A 26767-nucleotide genomic window follows, 5' to 3' on the forward strand; every position below is an offset into this window, starting at 1 on the left:
GTATGCCATTTATACAAATATTTACCGAAGATATTATTGTTTTTGTTGCCTTTGCGCATTTCCCTCAGTGATTGAGCGATTTTATTTTATTTTATTTGCACATTAAGTGTGATTGACTTTTCTGTTGTTTCAAAGAATTTCGCTGAATAGTTGGTGGGTAGAGGGCGCCGGTGCACTTTGGCGGTAATTTAAGTAGTGCTGCAGCTGCTTTGCAAATATTTAATTATTTGTTCGGGATTTGCGAAGTTTGAACAAAAATACATATGTACACAAAATAAATATGCACACACATGCAAATACATTTTTTGTGACAACATATGGAGTAATCAATTATATGAATACTTACAGATGCATACGCATGCACGAGCTTTATTTACATAAAAAAGTGTAAGCAAAAGCTTAGTGTTTCGACACTTGTCATGCTTTTTATATACTAAGATACAAATTCCACTTTTCCCACACTCAGTTTTATGGTTTGTTTTCAAAAGCAAATACATACATATATATCTACATGTATACTATATAAAATTTTGTTAATTATAGCTTTCAGGATTAATTGTGATCCCGAAATTTCTCGTTTAACTTAATAACAATTCAGAACTTTTCTAAATGCTCAGAAATTAATTTTCATAGCGGTCCCGAAATTTCGGGATCGGTTTCGGGACTAAATTTTGCAAAAAATACAAAATTAAAACAAGAAAAATAATCTAAATTACATTAACTTTTGTTTGGTAGCGGCTTGATAATTCGATTCTGAGCGGGATTAAGGTGCTTTGTTACAAAAAATACTGCTTTGAAGTTATTAAATATTGATATAGTTCAGCGTAAATCCTATTTTAGAGTACATCAGTGCTAATGGAATCTCGGTATACCCATTCCTAATTCAAATGTTTACTTTTTATCTTTATATTTCTGTAGACGTGTATAAGTGTGTGGAACATTTGTATATTTTTCGCGATTATTTGCTTGCGATTTCTCTCACTCACATACAAGTTATTTATCTTAGTGATGTGCTTGTTTTGAGGAAATTTATCAGGTTGCACATGAAGTCAAGACACTGAAAAGCGGGCCATCAGGTTAAGTACCCATTTCATTCAAATGACATGATTCATAATGATGAATTTCTCAGAGTTGCTTCTTAATTAGCAATTTTAAAACAGCCGACGCTTCTGAAAGTCCGGATTTTTTTATGTTTTGTGTTCAGCTCTTGATTATGACTACGTATATCAAGAAGTTACTCGCGACTAATGAAGGGCCTATAGCCAGAGAATATGAGAAATTGCGCTGCAGTAGTTCGAAGTAAATGGGTAAAGCTCAAATTACTGGTCGTTCAACTCACACATGGACCTTCCTAATACTTAGCTTCATTGAAAACCAGAGCAGAGATATTAGACGCGTTGAAAATCGTTATTTTCTTCGTCGCTGTTACAGTGCTGGAATATGTTTACACTTACATTATTTTATCTCTAAACTAGCAAATCTCCCAAGAATAAGCATGTTAAGGAAGAATTACGATTTTCAATCGAAAAAAAGTTGGAAGTGCTTCAACAAGTTTACATTACATGGCACCTTTTTATTCAAGATATTGTGTCTTTATCTCGTTTAACATTAAAAACGAACTATTTGGTAATACGCACGTTGAAACTAAAGCACTTACAATTAATTTTCGAAAAGTTTCGTGTTGAATTTTAATGAAATCACGTTGCAACAACAATGGAAATTAATTTCGACCACTTGAAGATCATTGTCAACGGTGCTTTGTGCGTTTTTAAGCGCCAAATGAACACAAAAGCTACTGATTGTTGTTGTAGTGTAACTTGTTTGTTGTTTTTCTTTCTTAAGCTGTTTTTCTCTGTTTTTGATTTACTAATAGTCGTGTCTTAATGCATGTAAGCGACAGTCAGCTGATCGGTATCTTCACACGCACGTAGAAACATACATATGTGACTCGCTCAATGATTTTTATTGAAACGCCACATTATCAATCGACGAAGATCTAACACATAGTCGTCAAAAAGTTAGCAACAACTATATGTATATATGTATGTATGTATATGTGTAGATAGAGTCAGTTTTGAATGTTGCTGCAACTAGTCTCCTCAGCGGCTGCCCTTCGGTCGTGCAGCATCTCTATACTAAATCAAACCAGACAAGTATGTATATATATCTGTATGTATGTGTGCCTGTGTATGTATGTACATACATATGAGTGATTGTTTATTTTATTTTTTATTTTTTTAAAAATACAATTTTCCAATGGAAATACATGACTCATGATCTCGTTTATAAGAAATTCCTTGCTCATTCTAATATTTTTGTTGTTCTTGCCACTATTTTTTTGTTTCTAAATTCTTACACATTTTTGTGTCTATGTGTTGTTTTGTTATAGTATGTGTGTAGATATGAGCAAGTACCTTGACGCATTAGGAGTCATCGCTCTGAAGATTTTCATTGTGTCCAAGTAATCACAAATTCTCGTCGTCAGGTAAGTACATATATATGTAAGTATATACACATACACATATACATATATACATAAGGATGTAATTTAGTGTTTCGCCAGAAATGTGTAATGAAAAGTCACAGAATAAGGCGCTGACAATGATGATTGCTGGCTGTTACATACATACAGACATTCAAAAGTCAAATAAACATACTAGAAACATAAATATGCAGTAATAGGTCCGTATAAGTACATACATACACAAAATAACTACAACCTGTGTCCAGATCATCAGATATGCGATCGAGTTGGAAAATATGAGTGCAGAGCAAAACGCACACTCACCAAACATATAGCATAAGCATACATATAGGAGCCGCGGGCCCGTCATAAAGGTATGTAACAAGGTAAATGTAAATTCAGAGTCCACTTCTAAAGCCTTGATTACATTACAAGAAAAACAAAGAATAAGAAGAGATTCCAAAAGCAGGCGCTTCACAGCGGCAACAACCTTCGAAGGTTATGAATGATGCCCAAGAACAAATATACGTATGTATATAAATACATACATACATATGTATGTTCATATGTATATCTTCCAAAGGATTTTGTAACTTACAATTTAAAGGTAAAAGTAGTAATGAATCTCCAAGCCAAAGTCATTGCACTCTCACGCACAGACACATACACACTAGAAACAAATTCTTCTCGGCTTTGTGCAGTGAAGTCTTGTAACAGAATTTGAAAATGAAACAACAAAAGCAAACAGTCAATATAGTTAAGTGTGGAAAATGCGCAAAGTCATCACCATTGAAGACAGCAATGGCCAAAATCAAGTATGTAAGTATGAGCGTACTAATGACTTGTCTGCAGAGAAAAAGCATAGGAGTGGCGGTGGCTGTGCACAGTGTGTTATGCCCATTTTATATGCGGACAGAAATTGTATTTCGGTAAATACTGGATATTTTGTGAAATGTTTCTAAAAAGTTGTTATTTTTTCTAATTTTATTTATATAATATTTCTTAATTTTATACTTTTCGATGTATTCGAAAGTTTAACAAGTTTACATAATTTTTTAAACAAGGTCCTTATAAAGAATAAAAACATGTTTATAAACTGGATCATGATATATTTACTTATGTAACTAAAATAATTGTAATTTAAATTTGGTTACACATTTGCTGTTTACTAAATTTATTTATTTTAAAACAAGAAAAAACTTTAGCTTGTGTTCCTAATCTGTCAGTTTGTATGGCAGATATATGATATAATGAGCGACTATCCACCGTTTCAATAAATGAGCAGCTTCTTGGAGAGAAACGAACGTGTATATAAGTTGAAATCTATATCTGAAAAACTGAAGAACTAGTACGCGTGTATACAGACGGCCAAACGGACATGACTAAATTGACTCAGCTCATCATGCTGATTATTTATACATAAATACGTATGTTATATAGGGTCTGCAACGTTTATTTATTGTGTTACAATCAGGTTATAAATACAACATATCTGCTCCTGATGCAATTTAATTTCTTTTAATATGAATTTAGTCTATTAAACATAGATAGAAATATTATAGAAATCAATTAAATTTTTTTTCTCAAAATTTGCTCTTCATGTACTTCAAAATAATTTAGTGTACATTTTTTTAAATAATTGCATAATTTTTTTAGGTTGTAATTGCAGATTGCCACACTGTACGGCAATTAAACAACCTGCGGCAGGTTATTTCATTTATTTCACCTCATATGTCTTTTCAGCCACTAATGCACAAAGAAATTTCGTATTTGACGTTTCAGTTGAAAGTATGCAAGTGTAAACATGCGCTCAGGCATATGTACATATAAGTATGTATTTTTGAGACTATGCGCCTACGTTCACACAAATTTGTCCATGCACTTTTGTTGTTGGTGTTTACGCTGCTGTGTTACCTTTATATTTTGCCTGGTCATGCTGCTGAGGTCGTTGGTGTTTTTGTTAATGTTGTTTTAATATTCATGTTCCCAAAGGGAAGTGTGTGTATGTGTATGAGACCAATATCAGACCTGCAAAACTTTTTCACTAAATAAATTCTTTCACATTTAACACGATTATTATGGCAGCAGTTTAGTTTCTTCGCCTACCAACTAACACACTCACAAGCAGTGCAGTGCAGCAAGGACGATTGTACCTGTTAAAGGTGTGCAGTATGTGTGTGTGTTTGACCAGAAGTAGGAAAAAATAGAAAGCAGAGTTGCATTCATCGGCTCGAATGCTTCGTGTGTGTGAGAAATATGAGCATTTGCTTGTATGCAGTTGCATTGATTAGTCCATTGCAACTCTAATTACCTATTGCTGGTTTGCCTTAGCCGAGTTCAAGCCGCTCGAGGGTGTGTGAAAATTTACTAAATACTAAACGGTTGTGGGTACGAAAAAATGCGATTCAATATTCTATTGAATGGAGAAATCGCTGCAGGGAAATACTTACATACATACTTATGTGTCGAGAGATTAGTTCATTATTTATTCTGATGAATGGATTAAATCCTTGTTTCACTACAAAACCCCTAAAGAACTAATTGATACAAATAAATGTGATACAAATATTTAAAAGATAATCTTTAAGTCCTCATTTCCCATCTATGAATTGGAAAATCTCATTATGTTATTATAAAATCTCCATTGGGCTCCAGAAAGTTCTTATCTTTATGAGTTTATATATACAAAAAGGATCAATTTATTTTACAATTCCACCACAAATACTGAGAATCACCGATTTCATTCTTTCATCGGCATTTTGTTTTCTCCAACAGTTTTTGTCTTATTTTTGTTTGCGATCTTCAGGGTGTTTAATCTTTTAGAAAACAAATACCTCATTCAAATTTCTTATTCCGTAATCCCATTAATTAAATTGCTCCCATCTTTAAAGCAACAATAATCACATTTCTTAAGTTTCCATTCTCCTTCTACTTTCATTATTTTTATGTTCTCGCTTTATTTCTGTGAGAATTCCATGCATTTAGTTCTAAAACTATGTTTGTGCTTGCAACAAATTTGTTATTTTATTTTCTTTCAAAAAATAGTTTTGTTTACCAGCTGTCTGAATTGTTATTGTATTTTGTTTACACAAACTAAAAAGTGCTTTCCAAAGCGCATAAAATTTCAGTGGAAAGTTAGTGGGTGGCATATAGTCAACTGGCATAAATATTTGAAGTCAAAATGAATTTTAGGAAATTTAATGAATAAGAAGTGACTAAACTAGCAGACGAAATTGTTTCGTGCAACATAGTAAAATTAACCTTAAATTCAAATTTTTGTCTTCAAAGGCTGTTATAACAAATTGATGAGTGGAGTACTTGGAAGTAGTTTTGTACTCATTGCAGATCCAGTACTCTATCTGGTAGACATTGTGAACATACAGTTACAGTTAGTGTAGCATCGGATTTGGGTATTCAGAATAATTATAAGGGTTTCAACATCAATAAGGAAGCAGCCTAAGTTAACCATCACGAAATTCATTCATCAGGATATTTTAAGAGATGAGTGCTTAGCGTAGCTTGAGTGTATTTCTTAGAGGTCGACATTTTTTGTAGCTAGTAATTAGATCTTAACGCTATAACCTTATAATTATGTAATATTATGTACTTATTGGTTATATATCTCTTTAAAAAATAAATAAATATACATATATATTAGGGTGCTTCAAACAAAATTTTTAAATTTTTTTTCAACTCTTACCCTCTCAAATGTTAGTGACTGACAAACAAAAAATCCTCCCTCAAGCCAGGCGCTTTTGAAGCACCCTAATATATATATACATTTATTTTTCATCGCCTTTTGTAAGCATATAAATATGTACATATATTGACTTCGAATTTTCGTCCAAACAGCAAGAGGTCTAACTTTCAAAACTTTATTTATACAATTTGCTATATACTAAATAAATATGTACGTTTATAAATATACTTAGGTATTTATGTAAATAGTTGGTATCTTGAAATTATCTACGGCAATAAACAGATCATTTAATGTATAAACAACAAAAACTGTTTAGAATATTTACAGAAAATGCATATTCAGGTGTCATTCAACAGCCAACAGACCCAAATGCTCTAGAACCAGCAGGAGAAGCGGTTTTTCGTTGCACTGCTCTCTTTTATCACTTTGCATTGCGCTGCACCTGAGCTCATTTCATGCACATTTTGATGTTTATATAACAATTTAACGCTCTTCACTGCAACACATTTGTTTTTGTTGTTGTTGTGCACCATCTACAAATACGGTAACATTTTTGACTCCCTCACGAATATCGCAGCTGTGTGTTATTTGAATATGAGGCAAATATTAGACCAAGTGAGCTATAGATCAGCATATAAACACATACTTATGTGAGTGTGGGTGTTGAGAGCAGTTTTATGATATAAGAGGCAAACGTCTGCTATGCTCCGAAGAATGCAGAAAAACAAATAAATGCATAAATAAACGAATAATGAAAATGTTCTTCTAAAAGCTATACCGAATATGCGTATCCGTATGTCTAAGCACACATAAAGGTAATTACATATACACACAGATAACCAGTGAATGTAAGATACAAGTGCATTTATTTACATATACATATGTATATACACACATACATACATATTGGCCGGCATTAATACATTTGTCTTCGCATGCCAGCAATTTGTTGCGCTTGCTTGGCATTTTCATTATTTACAAGTCTATCCTCCGTGGCACCCACACACCTAAAGCAGTAATGCTTCTTCTAGCGTATGCTTGTTATTGCGCTAATACTTTTATATCGCTTGGGAACATAAACAAATATTTATTGTGCTTATATGCATGCATCTGTGCATATGTACAGCCGCATAGCTGCCTGACAGCTCCAGCTTCGCGGAGTGAATACCCGTCGTGACCATATGTATATACTTATGTACACGCATGGTACATATGTATGTGTTTATGCACTATCACCTGTGAGGACAAAATGAATTTTGGTATTTACATATTTATTTCACCAAATTTTTACTAAAGCCTATACATACATACGAATATACAGAGTTATGGCTTAAAGATAAGAGCGCTTGCTAATATCTATACGATATATGTATGTATGTACATATGTGCACATATGAATGATTTTTATTAGACTACAGGTACTGTGTAGGTGAACCCAACCCCTGTAAACGCAGACATTATCATAAAATGTGAAGTCTAGTTTTCCGTTAAATTAATACACATTTTTATGAATTAGAATATACTAAACTGGATATGTGACATGGTTAGGCAACAAGTCGCTCGAAGTGATAATATTATACTTATACTAATCGATATTTTTAATACTTCCAAACGGTTATTAGTACATTTTTATCGATATTGAGTATTTTGGTTCGTTATACTTAAACATAATTATACATCAATTATCGAAAAGTTAAATTTTTCGAAATCAATAGAATATTTTAGTCGATATTTGGTGTAGTGTAGTGAGTATCGGTTCTTATCCATAAATTATCCAAAACTGATAATACAGTCGATAATTTGGTAATGTTAATATCAGTAATTAGAATCTTAATCGATACTCAAAAACAAGAAAAAACGTTAACTTCGGTTGCACCGAAGTTAAATACCCTTCACAGGTGCATTTCTGTTAGTAACTATGTGTTCAGTTTGTATGGCAGCTATATGCTATAACAATCCGATCTGAACAATTTCTCCGGAGATTACATTGTTGCCTTAAAAAATAATCTGTACCAAATTTCGTGAATATATCTCGTCAATTGTGAAAGTTTTCCATACAAGAACTTGATTCAGATCGTTCAGTTTGTATGGCAGCTATATGCTATAGTAATCCGATCGGAACAATTTCTTCGGAGATTACATTGTTGCCTTAAAAAATAATCTGTACCAAATTTCGTGAATATATCTCGTCAATTGTGAAAGTTTTCCATACAAGAACTTGATTCAGATCGTTCAGTTTGTATGGCAGCTATATGCTATAGTAATCCGATCGGAACAATTTCTTCGGAGATTACATTGTTGCCTTAAAAAATAATCTATACCAAATTTCGTGAACATATCTCGTCAAATGTGAAAGTTTTCCATACAAGAACTTGATTCCGAACGTTCACTTTATATGGCAGCTATATGTTATAGTGGTCCGATATCGGCAGTTCCGACAAATAAGCAGCTTCTTGAAGAGACAGACAGACGGACATGGCTAAATCGACTCAGCTCGACATACTGATCATTTATATATATACTTTATAGGGTCTCCGACCCTTCCTTCTGGGTGTTACAAACATCGTGACAAACATAATATACCCTGTTCAGGGTATAAAAAACACCCAATGAAAACTTCGGCTATAATCGCGTAAGCGGTGTCTACGCCAATTAAGAAGAATAAGTTGTATTATGAGTCGATCCTGACTAGTTGCCTAATCGCCTGTTACTCATTGACGCATTTTTTTGATGTGGTGTACTTTTTATCGATAAAGATAATTGTTGATGGAAAACTAGAACTTTCTAAGCGATAATGAATCATCTTAATCGATACTGAGTACTTCAACTTGCAGTTGTTATTTATTTTTCTATCTAATCGACATTCAAGCAATTAAAACCATGAAAGCTTTTGAAAAAGCACTGAATAACTTACAATATTCTATACAATCCCAGTTTCTGAAAAAATAAAAGCTTTTAAAACAGTAACATTTAAAAGTAATAAACAAAAAATAGTACATATTCCGAATTGTATTATATATTTAATTAATTTAAAGTCCAGTTAGTAAATTGCTATGAAGAAACTTTTGGTAAACTCCTTACAGCATTGAGGCGGTATATTGAAAATGGCTATTATTATCTCCTTGGACTGTTCTTTCTATTTATACTTTTCTGCTTACAGCTTTTGAGCACCAAAGTCGAATTCCTTCCTACATTCTTACATAACATTTGCACCAAAACCATGTACACACTTTCAACAAGAGAGTAAAGTGGTAATTTTCTCCTAAAGCAGATTATCACGTCCACCAACAAATCGACTATTTTATTTGCTCTTCGGTTGATAAGTCAAGAACTTTGAGTCCACTTTAACAGTTTTTATGACTTTTTAACGTCAAACCGCCAAGCCACAACGTTACTTTGATTTAATAAATGAAATTAATATTATATAAATTGTTATTATAATAATAAATATTGCCTTCCTATACAAACTAATTTATTTAGGATATTTTTCATTGGAAGCTCTTTGTATTCTCCAAAAATTAAAGCAAGCTATTTCTAATTCTTCTAACCGTAGTATTTGAATAAGAAAAAACATGATATAATTTTTTCGTTCAGTAATGAGTTGTTACTGAAAGTATTTAGAGCAATTCAGCAACTTGAAACAATCCAGGCGCGAGTATTGTGTCTCTATTATTGGCTACATAACTGGAAGTATCGACCAATTATTTAACTTTGGTTTCAATCATTGCTTTTCTTTCCTGTACTGGTTACTGGTACTGGTTGCTTGTAACCCTTGAATATCATCCATCTTCTGTTCGAAATTGACCTTTCGATTCTTTATTCCATAACATTCACTGACATTTCAAAAGCATTAAGTGCCTTTTTAAAAGATTACAGTAGCTTCATATAAAACATGCTGTAAGCTTTTTAAAGCTTGCAATAGCTTTTCAGTAAAGTATTCGAAAGTTTTCAGTAAGAAAAACAATGCTATTACTAATTGCTATCCTAATTGGAAGGACTCATCATACTCGTGCATTAGTTTCCAATTGCTGCCATTACAACTTTTGAGTTTTAAGAAAAGCTCGTATAATTATTTTTAAATCTTAGGACGCTAATAATGGATTTATAGAATGAAATATTTTCTTGTTTTATAAAAAATACCTATATAGATCTTTTTCCGTTAAATCTCAGCTTATCTGAAAACAGTTCATAAAAAGCATTCTTCGTAAAACTTAGGGTTCTTTAACCTCATCAGTTTTGGCACCAATAAAAATAAATTTCTGGGCTCTCAAGTTATATCATTTATAGTCATGAATGGCTTTTATTAATTGATTTAACAGCAGATTGCTTGCAAATCTCATATTTCCGTTCACAGCTGCTTAGCATTGACCTCTTTCGACGGCATTTGTATACATATTTTCACACATACATATATATGTACATTTTTAATATAACTTTTTACATTTTGTATGGAAAATGTTCTGTTGTTGTGGGTTAAATTATTCTTTATTGTTGCGCATCTGGTTTGTTGCGTAAATTGACCATTTTCTTTTATTTAGTCCAGATACAGATAATGATACAGATATGTACATATGTACATGTATATAATTATAGGCTATTTATATGAGGTCATATTTATATACATACATATCTTTGTTTATTCGCATTTTCTCAAATGTGCAGTTATGTTTATATATACATACGAGTACTTGTACATATGTGTAGATATATTTTTATTACATTACATATTTTGGTTGCTGCTGCCTTCATGCTACTGTTATTTTCATCTACCAGAAACTGATGTCATCACTTTGTCCAATCCTTTGTTTTCATCGTTGTTGTTTTCATTCTTACGCATACTTAATATTTACTTTTTCATCTGTAATTTCTGTTCTTGCTTTGTCTGCTCATCTGCCCCATTCATTCCAATTAAAATAATTACAATTTTTATACATTAACAATTTAATTAACATTATTTTCTCAGTTGCGTTTGTGTCGTCGGCGGCTCGCAAGCGAAGGAAGTTCAACCGGTCACATGCAGCGCGAGATACCTAGGTGGTGAACATACATAGATAGGTATATATGTATGTATATGTAGTTATCTAGTCACATACCTTATACACACATTTAATATATATTTATATAAGTTTGAGTACAAGTCAACGCTTGTGGATAACATCTATGTTTACTTACATGCCAGATTCCAGTACACGTAGTTACATATCTACTTACATCAGCATATACATACATACAAATATATTGCATGTCAAGATCATGAATGAATATATTGCTATATGTTTTTATACATCTTGCTTTGTTAATTCTTTCTCATGTAAAAATTCGAGAATTCAGCATGAATGACACAAAAGCTTTTTCAGTAAGTTTATGAACCAGTAGAACATGCAAAATATTTTATTTTCAGCTAGAATTATTTCTTAAATGCCTCATAAATATGCTCACAAGGCCATCATGACTGACCGGACTCAGTACCGAAACCAATTCAGGAACACAGTTACATACATATGTATTTTTTAGGCATACGCGTGTGATTATTATGTCGAAGCATCCAAAGTATGATTTTAAAGACTTTTGTAAAATATACAAGTCTTCTTAAAATCATTTAGATATTAAGATGGGCATAAAAAGCCCTTCAAGCGGATGTGCTATATATTCGCCCAGTTTTAAATATTTATAAGATTGCTGAATGGTAATTGCTTAAATTCTAAAATCGCAACACAAAATTTATAACGAGGGTTTACAAGAACAGTCAGATCTACGTACCGGATTACACTCAAATGTTTATACGTCCAAGGATCGTCAACGTTATACAAATTATTAGATGTATGCTTTCTGCCGATACAAAAAAGAAAAGGCACGTGTTTATAGATAATCACCTAACTCCAATTACAATGTTTTACTAATGAAAGACCTGGATATTCTCATAAAAATATAATATAAAGTGAGAAATATGCAAGTATTGTTTCTACCGACCATTTTCCACAAGCTTAGAGTCATTAGAAGTAAAGCGTGCTATAAATATATACCTATAAATATTGTCTCGGATCTTCAGAATATCTATGTTTGAAAAGATTTGCCCCAGCATATTTATATATGATAATTTTTGAGAAGAGGACCAAAGCCTTTTAAAGAATGCTGATGAAAACCGAAAAATCGCGTTATAATATCTGTGCATCAATATTTTCATTCAACTTTTGTTCATCAGGTAGACACTACTACTCCATAGGTCCAGGATTTAAAAACAAGTTTTCACATAACTCCTATAATCTCAAAATATTTTGAGTGGTACACCAGAATAGAAGTAAAAGCTCGACAAGGCTTCTGGATTAGTGAACGATTCTTAATTTCCGAAATGTCTGATATAGTCAAAACTTTAAACCATTCTGGGATTCTATTGTACAAATTACTTGTTTTCATTTCTACTCCCAAAAGATTTACCGAAATCTGAACAAAAACAACAACAACAAATTAGATTTTTTAGACAATAAGAACCTGAATTCGATGATTGCCTTACACCAAGTAAACTACCAAAGTAAATTGACAATTGTTGTTATAACTGCCTGGTTTCTTTCGTATTTTTATACTTTTCTTTCCTCCGAAATACCCAGAAAACTTAACGATATTAAAAAATAACAAGCATCAATCTTAAGCGTTCCACTTACGAGACAAATATTAACATTTCTTTATCAAAGAAATAAAACAACAACAACAATACAAAACGGTTTCAACAAACGGAAGAGCAAATATTCCAACGTATCCCTAAACACATCCTACAACAAGCGCAAATGCACTCAACCAGCGAGGCAGTGGCATTAGTCCTCCACACTTGGAGAAGCCAAAATGCAGTAAAAGACAGTAGAGAAAGAAGTAGCAGCAAAGCGTTCAGTACACTTGTCAACACTATAAAATTAAGTAGCGCCTGGATGCTGAAAAGCATTTTCTCGGCTTGAGTTTTTTTCTTCTTGGAGATACCACACAACCGAATTTGTACTTATGCATTGACTTAAATTTATACTTGTGTGCATGTGTGACATAAGCAGCTTAAGTTGAAAAGTTGTTGGCAGTGCTTAACTATCCGATGACTACATGAGAAAGAAGTATATCAGCGCTCAGCGGCCCACTTAAAAAAACACCTTGGAGACCTGAAAGAAATGTGCCACAATGCCAAGCGATGGATACGGATGCAAGATACAAAAGACAGATATGGATACAAGGGACATAGCAATACTTGGCTGCTACAGCAACACTATCTACTATTTATTGTTTTTATTTTATTAACTTTTTTGTTGTAAACACAATTCGGAAAAATGTGAAGGAAACGCCTACACAGCACATTTTCTCTACCAACTCCGTTGTTGACATTAACATTGGGGAAGCCAAAAAAAAATAATACAGGCAAAAAATAGGGCAGGCAGTTAATTATTTGTGAGAAGATTATTTGGAGGACCCTAATATGCATATACATAAGTATGTATGTTGGTGCTCCTGCTACATTTTTGTTATTATTGGTGTTTTTTTCTACTGAGTTGTACTCTATATTTGTATAATTAATAAAAACTATCCACACGCTGAATATTCGAAAGTAACTTATTAGAAAAGATTAACTTATAAATATGAGATGCGTGGATGGCTCACTTTACTTGGAGAAACCCCATGTCATACATGCCTCATTAATCGTACATACATAATTGCGTACTTATATGTACTCCTACAATATAGAGTAATGAAACGATTCAATTCGATTTGGCCTTACGCACTTCATAAATATACTTGTAAAAAAAATATATTTGTAAGTACAAACCTAAAAGAGCAAAGTTAATTTTTTTCAATGTACAATCCCTTCTCTTTAATTACTAAAATGTTTCAGAATTTCGCTGATACACCAAAAGAAACTCATAACATAACATAGCATAGCATAGCACACACGCCGACACATAACACTCGCACCGCACACAATTAACTACAAAATAATTATAATTGATGAATTTATAGGGCGACCTTGACTGGAAGTTATTGGCTGCTTTTGTACAAGCAACCATTCACGCGCAATTAACTCGCACAACACACAAAAGGGAAGGAAATGGAAGACAATGGTGAAGAGCAAAAGTAAGGAACATAACAAAAAAAAAACAAAAACAAAACAAAAACAAAACGGCATTCGTCAAATGGATTAGAAAAGTTTTTGACACTGCCGAAGTGCCCCTGCGCCACTGACTATCGCTTCTAAGCCAATCATAACTAACAAACAACTAGTACAACAATAAAAACTTCCATAAATTTCTTGTGGGTGCCGCTTAGGTGTATTTGATAATTTTGAAACAGTTGCGAGCTGTCAGAAGAACGCGAAGAACACAGAAGATGGATGTGAGAATTATACGCAGGAAGGATGGAAGAGTGTCAGTGATACAAGCAACATACGAGTATACTATACTACATATGTATGTTATATCCATGTAGGTATACTTTGAATCTCGTTTGACACAGACGTCAAGTAAACATTGATCGCATGTTCAAAGAAAATCATTCGTAATGATGAAGTGATTTGAGTCATTCAACTTTCAGACCACCCACATAATAATTATATATAAGAAATGAAGTAAGGGTATGTTTAAAACGCATGGAACTGATTTTGAGGAAAAAATGCAAATACTTTCAAAGACGGTTTTACGTAGCCTGAAGGGACCCTAATTTCTAACCTGCGAAGGACAGTCAAAATTATTTGGGAGATGTTTACTGCCTTTACATCAGCATTAAAGACTGGAATAGATGGTAAAAATTACCAGGACATGACTCGGAATGTTTACGGGTCAAGGTCGAAAAAATAATTGTGGAATGTTTTCTGCTACTACGATAACGATAACGAATTGGGATGAATATGTAGACTTCGCAAATTTTCTTTGGGGATTTTAAGCATTTCATAGCATACAGCGCTCGCGTTAAAGTACGGTTTTCTTTAAATACATTAACTTTCCCAACCTGGATGGTGCCCAACCTGGATGGTGCCTGATTCCCGATAATTAATTGTAGAAAATATTTTCAAATAAATAAATCTAAAAAAAATCAAAAAGGTACCTCCCGAAAAATGTGGTCAACAAAATTCACCAAAGTTTTTGAAAAGTTTTCTGTAAATCCCCAATTTGTTAATTATCGCTGCGTTATCTTGAATACCTTTTTGTAGTTCAACACCTTTCTCAGTGAGCAAGCATTAATGGGTGCGAGCTGGTTGCACTTTTGTTCAAGTTTGTACAGAAACATATGTATACGTAGTATATGTGCTTTATATATCAGGCATTTTGTGCCGCTGTCGGTTGAGTGCTGCAGCTTCGCCGTCAGTCAGCCGCATTGGATATGAATTACTTAAGTGTACAAGCACAAAATTGTTCATTAATCTCAAATATTTGACAGCTTTAGCCAGATAAATGAAATATAACACTGACACGACAGCCAAATCACGACAGAATATATTTAAATATGCGCGTATGGTCAGTGGTGGCCCCGTAGGAAAAATTTGCTTAAAAGTTGCAGAATTTGATTTTTCCAGCACATAATGAGGTCAATAGTGGTAAAATCACAGCATTTTTTTAATGTTAGAGGAAGCTGAAGACTATGTATTGTTATTATAACGAAATAAAAATTATTTTTTTTAGGAACTAATCGGAGGCATTAAACAGATTTATACAAAATTTTAAGAGAAAACTTTCTAGATATAGTCAGTGTATATTGTATTATAGTAGATTTCTGCTCATAAAATGTTAGTTAAGTATTGCCCATATTCTACTCATCAAAGCTTGGAAAATGTCGAATCGATCAAGCAACTCGGATGAATAAAATATACAGAAAGAATAGAAAGTGTAAATGAGGTATGTGAACAGTCTATTTTAGTGAATTTATTGCGATAACTTTCGCATTGTTTCTTTATACGAGTTTTGGCAAGAGAGCGATCTTAATCTTAGCGAGCATAGAAATGGCGAAAAGAAGACGGCTTTTACGCTCTACGGAGTAATTGGATATACATATATGTATAGTGCACCAGCAATTTGCCTATTACAAAGTATGTAAATACATATATTGGCTTCAGTCAACCAACTCCGTTTACGACGCGCCAACTAATTCGAAAATTGCTTGCAAGTCAGCAAACATACACATTTATAAATTTATGAATATTTGTATGGATTTCCGTTTCGAAATGTGGACTAAGTGAATTTCACCACTGTTTAATGGAAAGGTTAAACACAAAGTTTTCGACAGATGTTAGATAATACATACAAATACATACAATACAATATGTATCATGAATGTTGTTATCTATGCTTTTCAGCTCAATTGGGCTTGGGAGTTTCGCTGACTTGCGCTGTCATATCACTACGCGTCGTGACAACAATCGGAAAATAATGGTTTTAACACAGCTGGCAATTGCTAATAAATTATGGTTGATAAAACTATTAATTATTTTTATTTGTAATACAACTTTTATTTAATAAAAAATTATTTCCAATACTAAATTATTTATTAATTAAACTATTTTAAGTATTAATTATAAATCGCTTAGCAACTCCGTGTGATTTAAAAAAAAAAAAAACTTATTTGAATAATCATTTCTATCACATCTTTGTGCCATAAATCATGCATTTAATCATTTTAGTCATGCCGACGCCATATATAATTTATGCATAATCTCTAGGGGTTGTCACAAAGTTACCGTGTCCGTCTGCTCTCGGATTTTTCTCTCATAAATTTTGCTGGGTAAATTCGTTTTTCTTCTTGGAGTTTTATCAATTTTTTTTATTTTTAGTTTTGTTTTGTGTTTTGTCTCGTTGAACTTTTGTTTTGCTTGCTGTTTAACAATGCTGTCCGTCCACATGTTTGTCTGTGTCACCTGCCATATGGCTTTTCGCACACGTTTTCCTCCATCATGCCGGGAGATCGTCACGGTATCATTAGCGATGGCGTCAATTGACGCTTTTTCGAGACATGGAGCGCCATTCGGTTTGTGAATAATTCAATAGTTCATGGAAAAATTAATTGTAAATAGCATTTTTCAGGTGAAACACTCGCTCGTCAAGGGGATTTTATTAGCAGCTTTGCGGTTTTATTGTAGTTGCAACAGATTACATTAGTTTGAAGAAGGTGGGTGTGACTTTGTACACTGTTCGAACAATGATTATTTAAATTTCATTTAATTCTACTGAAAAGTCAGTATTCAGTTTTTCATCGCAGAACATGACATTAATATTCACTTAACATAAATATAAGTATCTGCGGAGAGTTGTTTGATATACCCTCTTACATAAGGACCATATGGAGAAAAGTATTCTTTAGAGCGTTGTTTCTTGAAATTCCGTGTTCATAATTTTTCCGCAATCAATCACACCACATTAAAAGATCACTGGAGTACACAAGCGAGGGGAATATCTTGTACATATTTAATCATACTAACTGAATTGGAAGATTATATTAATTTTCAGATATCTAGTGGCGGTTCCTAAGAAGAACTGGTCAATATGGATGGTTAATATGGATAGAAATCTCAGTACATACAAAAAAATTAAATTAGAATAACTCGTAGAAAGAATCGCAGATACATGATGGTATTACCACGATAGCAATCAGATACTAGTAAGTTGATTCTATATACGAGTATATCAGTCACTACAAATTTAAATAAAAAAACATAAAACTGCTATAAAATAAAATAACTTGACGCAGAACCTTGTGAAAGCCACAATATTCAACAGCTGCCAAGCATTTGGCCTGCCGTTTTCGCTTCCACTGAGCTTTCGCCTAGCAAGGCACAACTTTTCAAACAAATTTCACTAGTTTGTAGCACCCCTCACTAGGCTGTGTATACAAAACATTCATTGCCGAGTTCAAGGAAGTTTTTGTTGTTGCTGTTTTCGATTTCTCGGAGTTTTTGCTAGTGATTTACGCATCTATGATTGACTCGGCATGACCTTCGCAATGAAAGTGTCGTTTGTTTGGCAATGTGTGTGGGTGTTTGTGGGACAATATTGAATGATGCAACAACAACTATAAAGCAAACACTTACAATTGACTTCAATAGCAAATTTTATTGAAGTTTAACAACTTTCACTCATTGTTACGAATTATCGACTCTTTTGGTTATTCCTCTTTCACTAGTCCTTCTTATACACTTATTATTTGTCTCCATCTATTCTCTTGCCAAAGCGCACGTTGGCATTTCGCTACTGGTTCGTTGAAGACATTTTTCGTATCCTTGATAACAGTTTTAACTATGTAAATTTGGATGTTAGGCACATACAGCTGTGTTCAAAATAATAGGAGTGCCCCTGAGAAAAATATTTAACCCAAAAAAATTATCATGTTAAAACATGAACGTCAATCACTTTTTGAGAAATATTTATAACGGTATTCCGCGAGTAAAACACAAAGCATAAACTTCAGCTGTTTACATTATTTCCAATGTTATGAGTTCAAATCTGTGTCGGTCACTGAATTGCGCTGTTCACAAAAATAGGAGTGTGAGTTACCAAGTGGTATAAAACATTTTTATTTAAACAAAATCTGTAAAAAACTAAAAAGTAAGTACAAAAAAATAAAAACGATGCGATTTTTAAAGGATAAGTCATTTATTTTCATTAATGGCTAGAGGAAATCATCCTAGGGACAAAAAGCGTGAAATCATTAAAAATTTTAGCAAAAAACGGGAAAATTTATAAAGAAATTAAAGAAATCCTCGGGTACTCTGATCGAATGATATCAAATTCCCTGTGCTACAAAAATAAAGCCGAAACACGTGGACGAAAACGCAAAACTATTAAAGAAATCGATCGACGCATACTCCAGTCGTCTAAAAAAGATCCCAAAGCGTCGCCTAGAGAAATAAAAAAAACGTCTAGATCTTGATGTTAGTGACGTAACAGTTCGTAGACGTTTATTGGAATATAATTTAGTTGCACGGATGCCGCGAAAAGTTCCATAGTTGATAAAGCAACATAATTAGAGCACGGCACCAATTCGCAAAGGAACATGGCAACTGGCAACCGGAGAAATGGAGAAATATTTTGTCGACAGAGGAATGTAAGTTAGTTTTATTTGGTGGCACAGGGTCTAGACAGTATATCCGTCGTCCACCAAATACGGAATATAAACCGCAATACACTCTTAAGACCGTCAAACATGGTGGTGCATAGTGGGAAAGTTTCTCGTACAACGACGTAGCAACAATCCATCTGATAAAAGAAACCATGGAGCAGTACGTGTATGTGGATATATTGAAAAAAGTTATGCTGCCATAGGCGGAATGGAATATACCATTAAAGTGGTTGTTTCAGCAAGATAACGACCCGAAACATACAAGTAAATCTGCAAAGGAATGGCTTCTGGTCAATAAAGTTGAGGTTATGTCGTGGCCTGATCAGTCGTCTGACCTTAATTCCAAAAGAAAACTTATGGGCAGACATTAAAAAAGCTTTTGCTGACCGTAGACCATCAAATGCAAGGGAATTATGGAGCACAGTCCGCGAGGAATGGCAGCAAATCCCGATGAAAAGGGGTGATGATCTGATCGATCCCATGTTCCGTGGATCTGCTGCAGTAATAAAAAAATCGCGGTTACTCTACTAAATATTAACTAAACTAACTTATATACTAATCATAATTTCCAATTCTTTGATTTTTTTTTTAGTTTTATTGCATTTTGTGATGCACTCCTATTATTTTGAACACCGAATTTTGAATTTTTTTATTTAAATAATTTATTTTTTTTTCATTTATCGTGTATTACTAAAAATTTAAAAGTGCATAATAAGACTGCATAAGATGAACAATTCGTGGATAAAAGATAAATTAATAAAATTCTTGTTTTTGTTGAAAAACATAACTTTGTATTCTGTATTGTGATGCACTCCTATTATTTTGAACACAACTGTAAATGTGATGAATGTATGTAGTAGTGGATGCTCCTATTTCGACAGTGTCCTTGTCAATAAAGGCGAAAGAAATATAATTAAGGAGGAATTCGAAAATGAAGAACCGCTGTAGTTAAGAAGTCTAAATAAGTGATTGCTTAAGTGGCAACAAGAATTCTGTGTGCCACAGGCTGAAGTTCATTTTCAAGGGATAAGCGTAGAATCATTGCGAAGGTCGTGCAAAAAGCAATATAATGAAATGTTTGGAGCTTTAATGTATGTATTATGTAACACTGCAAATAAGATAATAGCTAAGTTAAAGCTTTTGAACATTTTTGAACTAACACACTTATAGCATAATTTTGTCTCAAATAATACCTAACAGCTTTCATCACATTTTCCGCTTTTAGAGCTTTGAATGCCTTTACATCTCATTACATTAGTCAATAATAAGTATTTTCGCAATTAATAAAATAATTTTTCGGTTTCTAACTTTTCGATTGTTGCTTATATTTCCTAATGAAGGCAAAATGTAGTTTTTGACTGACAGATACAGTTTTTGATAAATATGAAGTTACATAAGCACTAGCGTATACAGCTTTCGAAAAATTATTTGCGTCTACATACTGTCCTTAGAGCTTATAAATATTTTTAGTTTTCTGAGCTTTTAACCCCCTAAAACATTACATTCAGTGCAAAATATTATTTTAAATCTATTTTGTAAATGTTCTTGAGCTTTCAGGTTCATTAGAATGAAACCTGATGAACATACTAAACGAAGAATAATAAATCATACTTGAAGTTCAAAGGTCAAATACTTCATCTCACTTGCCATATCACCTCTTTTAAGTTTTCTGGCAACCCATATGGAACATAGTTTTATTTAAAAAACTGGTTTACTGGTTTGTTCCTTAAATCGGAACGCTTTATTACATAAAAATTAGAAAATATAATTTTTTTTTTCGAATCAAAAACCTTTTATCGCCTTCACTGCTTCACGGCTATATTCTCTGTATCCACCCTAAGCTTTCTTAATACATATAACTAAAATAAGTTGACTATATTTGTCGTTACCTCAAAGGAAAAATTCTCAAATCGGCTTAAAGCAACTCAAAGCAAGCGGAGTTTTTTATTTATTTGCTTAACTTTTGTAGACGCTTTGGTTTTGCTATATTTGCTTCCCACTAACTGTCGCCAGTGCGCTACACCAATGGTGGGTCACCAACACGCAAACATTATTGCCCGCGCACTTACTTTTTTGCGTGAAATCGGTTAAACACACAAAGCTGCCTTTGCGACTTGCCACAAGAGCAGCGAATTTGCTTTGCTTTCGCACCAGGCTTTGAAGTGCATGCGCTGAAGCGCAACCAGTTTTGCGTTTTAAAATTATTTTTTATTTTTCCTGCTCTTTGTCTTTACTTTTTGCTTTTTATTGCCGGCAACTTGCCTCCTTTGTATGTTGCATTGTTAATTGTATTTGTAACTTTAGAACTAATTTAAGGATTTTATTAAATGATTTCTGCTTGTTTTACCTTGTTTTATAATTTTTTTATGTTTTATTTGAGTTACTTTGTATAATTAATTATTTTAGGAAACTTGCTCGCCTTTGTGGCCACTGTGACTAAGCTCGAGTTGCATGCCACATTTGCTTCTTTGTCACTTAATCTCCGTAAACGAAAAGTCAACTCAACTTTCAAAGCAAAAACTTGTCATTGGCATTTCAGTAAATGCGTTTCAACGGTACACCCACATAAATTTCACACACACACAAACTACAGTGGACACACATCTTATTTCAAGTATTTAGCTAAAGCTTTTAGCAGTGGCGCTAATAAGCCCTGGTTGTCACACTCACTAGCGGTCTGTTTGACTTACTTAGTGAGTTGGGAAGTTCACTTAACTTACAAAAGCAACAACTTACAAAACAACAACAAAAAAGTTTTCTCATTTCTCACTCACCTTTTTCCTCAAAGTTGCCACTCAGCTTAATGTCGATCGTCTCGAAGTAATCCCGCACGCTGTTGCACTGTTCGCGTGTGTTCAAAATTTTACTGGTCGAATCGCGCTGCAGGCGGCGCCTGTGATGTGCATGCTGTTGTTGTTGTTGCTCATGATGAGCATGAAAATGATGACCGTCGAGATGTTTCGCATTGGCCGCCGATGGCAATGCCAAACAACTGCTGGCCACTAAAACGGCAATGCAAACTTGCAACAGCAGAAATAGTCGACGTAGTTGTTGTTTTTTATGCGCTGCTGCTGCCGTTGTTGGCTTTGTGGCATTCCGTTTGCCGGCAATTTCGACGGCGTGGGCCATACTTGCGCGTGTATAGGTGTGTGTAAATAAGGTAGTAAAAACAAATTTGGTACGCACACTTTTTGCTTGCTTACTGCTGTTGTTGTTGGCTTTGGAGCGCTTAATATGGCTTTATGCGCCTGACAGGCGATATTTAACTGCTATTAATGCGCTTTAATTATGCTGATTGTTGTTGTATTTTTTTATTGTTGTTGTAATTTATTTTATACACTTTTGTTGTAATGTCGTCGGCAACTTGCCTTTGATATAACACTATGCAAATAATTAACACAACACGTCGCCTTTATGTTGGGCCACTAATCTAAAACACAACACAAAACTGTAAAAAAAAAACCAATAGCAATATGAAAGTGGAAATAACCGGTTTTAGAAAATTTGTGCGTTAGAAGATTTCTTGGCCAATTAATAGATTTAATTAGAATTTAATTTCACAATGAATCACTTTGATTTTTCACGAACGCCGAGGAATGGCTATATATCTAAATATATAAGATATATATATTATAATTTATTCAAAGAAAAAAAATATTTTCACAACAAAAACTATCGTTACAACAATATATATCACTTTTTTCCTTAAAAAAGAACGTGTGTTCTTTATATCACAACATGCCACCTGCGGTTGCACGTCTCACAAATATGTTCAAACGTCGTGTTAAGTTTCCTATAGCCTTTTACTAAGTTTATATAAACATTTGTATTATTATCAACACTTTTTATACAAGCCGCCGCAGCTCGCCGCTAATTGTGGCATAAATCAGCGCCAAGTTTTTTTTTCACTTTGCGTCACTTTCTTTCGATTATCTATTATGCTTTTAGAATGCTGCACTTGCTTTTATTTTTAGCCGCACACTCTGTTCTCATTTTTGTATAAGTATATGTGCGTGTGTCTTCACCTAAACAGCTGACTGTCTTTTAACGCAAGCGCTCGGCCAACAATGAAAGTCACGCTGTTGACAGGTTGTCGCATTGTGTGATAGAATCGAAACGCTTCCGCACACACTTGTAAATAGAGAAGTTAAATTTAGCTGAAACGGTCACAGTGCGGCAATGCGCTGAGTGTACATGTGAGAGCCAAAGCGTTTAGATAATTTCTGCTTGGGAAATATCACAATTCTCACCGCCTTGAAAAATTAAGAGTAATTTTTTTACAAAGAAAATCGTATTCGAAGCTATCGTCTTTAATTTGATTGCGCTTATATTCGCGATCACGGTTTAATCACCTTATCAAGTGTCTCACACAACTGCGCGTAAATCGTGCACGTCCAATTGACCAAGCGCTCAATCTTTTAGGAACGCGCCTGCCGCGCTGCGCGTCTAACACTTTCTGTCTTTCTATCGCGCGCCCAAACGCGTTTATTTATTTAAGTGCGCGGCTAATTAAATTTGAGCAACGCGCTCGACGATCGTCAGAAAAACAAGATTAACAAACGGCGATTTCTGAATGCGACCAATAAACCGGCAGAAGATACACGCGCGTTAAGAAGAAGCTAATAAAACGTTCAAATGTTAATTTTCTTGCTTGATTGTTAGGAGGCGGCACAGGTATAGGCTGCGGCGTAACACTTTGCAGCACGTCTGCAGACGGCGTAAGCAGCGCTCAAGCGTACGAACGGCAAACAAACAGCGCGGTCGCCTTTCTTTCCATTTATTTGCACTTGATCGTAGCGCTGTTGACTGATTGCTTTTTCACGAACTTTATGGTTCTATTTTTGCAGTTTGCTTAGTTTGGCACGTTTTTTTGGCTAACCGCGCGGCGCGTTAGCTATTCTGAAATACTTGTATGGACGTGCGTCAGTGCTTGTGTGCTGTCGCGTTTATTGTGCGAAATTACACATTAAGCGAAACGCTTACAAAATCTTAATAGAATGCTTAATTTTGTCTGCTTTCTTGGCCAACACTATAATAGCGCGCGACGATATACCTGATGTCTTTATTGCTCAGCAGCTGATTTTTGTTGTGATTCACTAGTTCACACTTCGCACATAGCCATTCAATCACTTTTACAAAATCACAAAACTTACACAACTGCTGCTTGCAGCTAATAAACGCTTGTTAGCAACAACGCTTGTGTGTTTTCATTGATTCTGTTATGTTAAGTTATGTTTTCACTTTTTTTACAAGGCACAATCATTAATCGCTTGCTATATCTTTAATATTTTTTTTGTATTCTGTTGCCTGCTTTGATTATTATTAGGCGCTCGCTCGCAAGAACACTGCAAACGCTTAAGAAAAAAGTGACATAATCGTACACTACACCGCAACAACAAAACCCGAAAAAAACATAACAGCTTAAAGACCAAAGAAGCTGGTCAAAACGCTGCCACCACTGAGCACACTGCTGCACTTTGCAAAAAATACGAACTACAGCAACCAAAAATGCAACAAAACACCGTGTTGTAACATCAAATTATTAATTCACACAAAATTTCATTTGCGCTGAACTCTGCACCTTTAATAGCAACACACTTCCAATCAACTATAGATATTATACACATAAATAATTTTTTTCTCAATTACTTCTCAACTTTTTGTTTTGCTCGCCTTCAAACACAAAACACAATCTTCACTAGCAAACGCACGTCGCTGCGCTTCTTTGATTTTATTTACTCACTTCGTGTTTCCTCGCTTATATTTCATGCATTGATTCTGTTGTTGCTTATTTCATTTATTTTTCTTTTCTTAACACTAATATTTTTCTTTGCTTCTCCACTTGCGTTTAATTATAAACTTTGCGCGTCTCACAGCGCTTTCGGCTCTTCATTTGCTGGCTATGACTATTTCGCGGTATTTCTTTTTTATTTTTTTAGCTCTATTTCTTTTTTCTCCACTGTATTTATTCGGTTAACTCGCGTTAAATAACCCCTTCACTACTACACACGTCCGAACAGTCCAACAACCCGGGTACGTATAGCGTTTGAATGGCGAGAATTTTGAGAAATGTTCGTTGCAGATGGGATCGAACATTGAGTTCGATGTTCGCTTAGCACAAGTTCGTTGTTAGATGTTCGGTTGCGTTGTTCGGTCGCAATGCTCGTGTCCGGTGTTTGAGTTCGAGCGGAATGCCGGTAGAACTGATTTTTGTTGGCTAATACAGTGGTGGCGACGACAAAATGGTGAAATATAAGTATTCGTGTAGAGGAAGGTGAGTAGAAGTACTTATAAAATAACCAAATTAAATATTTCAATAAAAAAAATAAAAGTTAAAATAAATCATAATAATAATATTCCAAATTTAGCTAACCTTTGAATATTTTGCACCATATATTATCATTGTTTGATTTTTTCGACCATAAATCAGTGCAAGAGTGGAGAGCTGATTTTTTAGCGCGGTTGGAGATGGCGTATAACTCGAAATATATTTAATTTTTCATTTCTAATGCATATTCTATAAATATGTATAACTACACTTTAAAGTTTATAAACAATTGATTCAGTCGTTTTTTTTTTAATCCCGACAAATCGTGGTAGAAATGATGTATCGACATTTATGTGATATTCAAAAATTGAACGATTTAAACTAAATTTACATATGTCTCTAACCGCTGTTTCTCATATTACGTTATTTTGAATCTCACGTACTTCATCGTCAAAAATAGTAATAAATCTAACAATAAAATAACTTTACTTTAGATTTCCTGAATCACATCCATCAATTCGGAATATGGCCTTTTAAATTTCTGTATTCAAAAAGTAGTACAAGATGGGGGTCAATAAATCAAAAATAATTCTAAACTTCAATAGTTTTCAAATTTATCATCATATTCGATTGTTGCTTGTTACAAAAGTAGTTTTTGTAGTACGATTTGGCCTTTACTTCAAAACAGAGCTCGATTTCGGCGGTCGCCTCTTAATTCGACGAAAAGTTTTTCCCAGCGAGTATTCTATTGAGATCTGAGAACAGGAAATAGCCGCTGATGGACAGATCTGGAGAATACGGTGGGTTGACTTGTAACACGGTGTGTTGTCTTTATAAAACAGCAGTTTCTTTTTCTTCAAATGCGGCCGTTATTCGGCGATTTCGCTCTTCAAACGGTAGTCAGTAAAAATTATTCCATGCGCTTCCCAAAATACAGATGTCATAACCTTGCCTGCCGACTATTACGTTTTTCTACTCTCTGAGCGGATTCATCATGTGCAGGCCACTCGGATGACTGTGCATTGCACTTCGGAGTAACACATTGACACATATCGACGCAAAAAACACATCGTCAAGTCGTGCTTGTTTTTGGTCAAAAGCAGTGGCACCCACTTTGCACAGAGCTTTCTCATTCCCAAATTTTCTTAAATGATGCACACGTTCAGTTGATATATTTATAGTGCCCGCTATCTCGAACAACTTCACTTTACGGTCATCAAAAAAATTGTGTAGACTTTTTTGAGGTTTTCGTCGATAACAGCCT

The 26767-nt window shown here is 34.1% G+C and overlaps 1 protein-coding gene across 2 annotated transcripts in view; it reads right to left on the reverse strand.

Annotated features, from left to right (window-relative positions):
* The window catches only part of LOC105229099 (division abnormally delayed protein), a 239096-nt gene extending 213814 nt beyond the window's left edge, over window positions 1–25282 (reverse strand). Inside the window, exons 1-2 of one of the 2 annotated variants that reach the window (XM_049458722.1) lie at window positions 24979–25282; window positions 22010–22665 (exon numbers count right to left, since the gene is read on the reverse strand). In XM_049458722.1, coding sequence (XP_049314679.1) covers window positions 22010–22364 — 355 coding nt within the window. In that variant the 5' untranslated portion in view covers window positions 22365–22665; window positions 24979–25282. Of the gene's footprint in view, window positions 1–22009; window positions 22684–24978 lie in introns of both variants that reach the window. The other variant, XM_049458723.1, reaches the window with a different exon arrangement.
* Window positions 25283–26767: the final 1485 nt, after the last annotated feature.

The sequence above is a fragment of the Bactrocera dorsalis genome, chromosome 5 (assembly GCF_023373825.1).
Source record: "Bactrocera dorsalis isolate Fly_Bdor chromosome 5, ASM2337382v1, whole genome shotgun sequence".
NCBI lineage: Eukaryota > Metazoa > Arthropoda > Insecta > Diptera > Tephritidae > Bactrocera > Bactrocera dorsalis.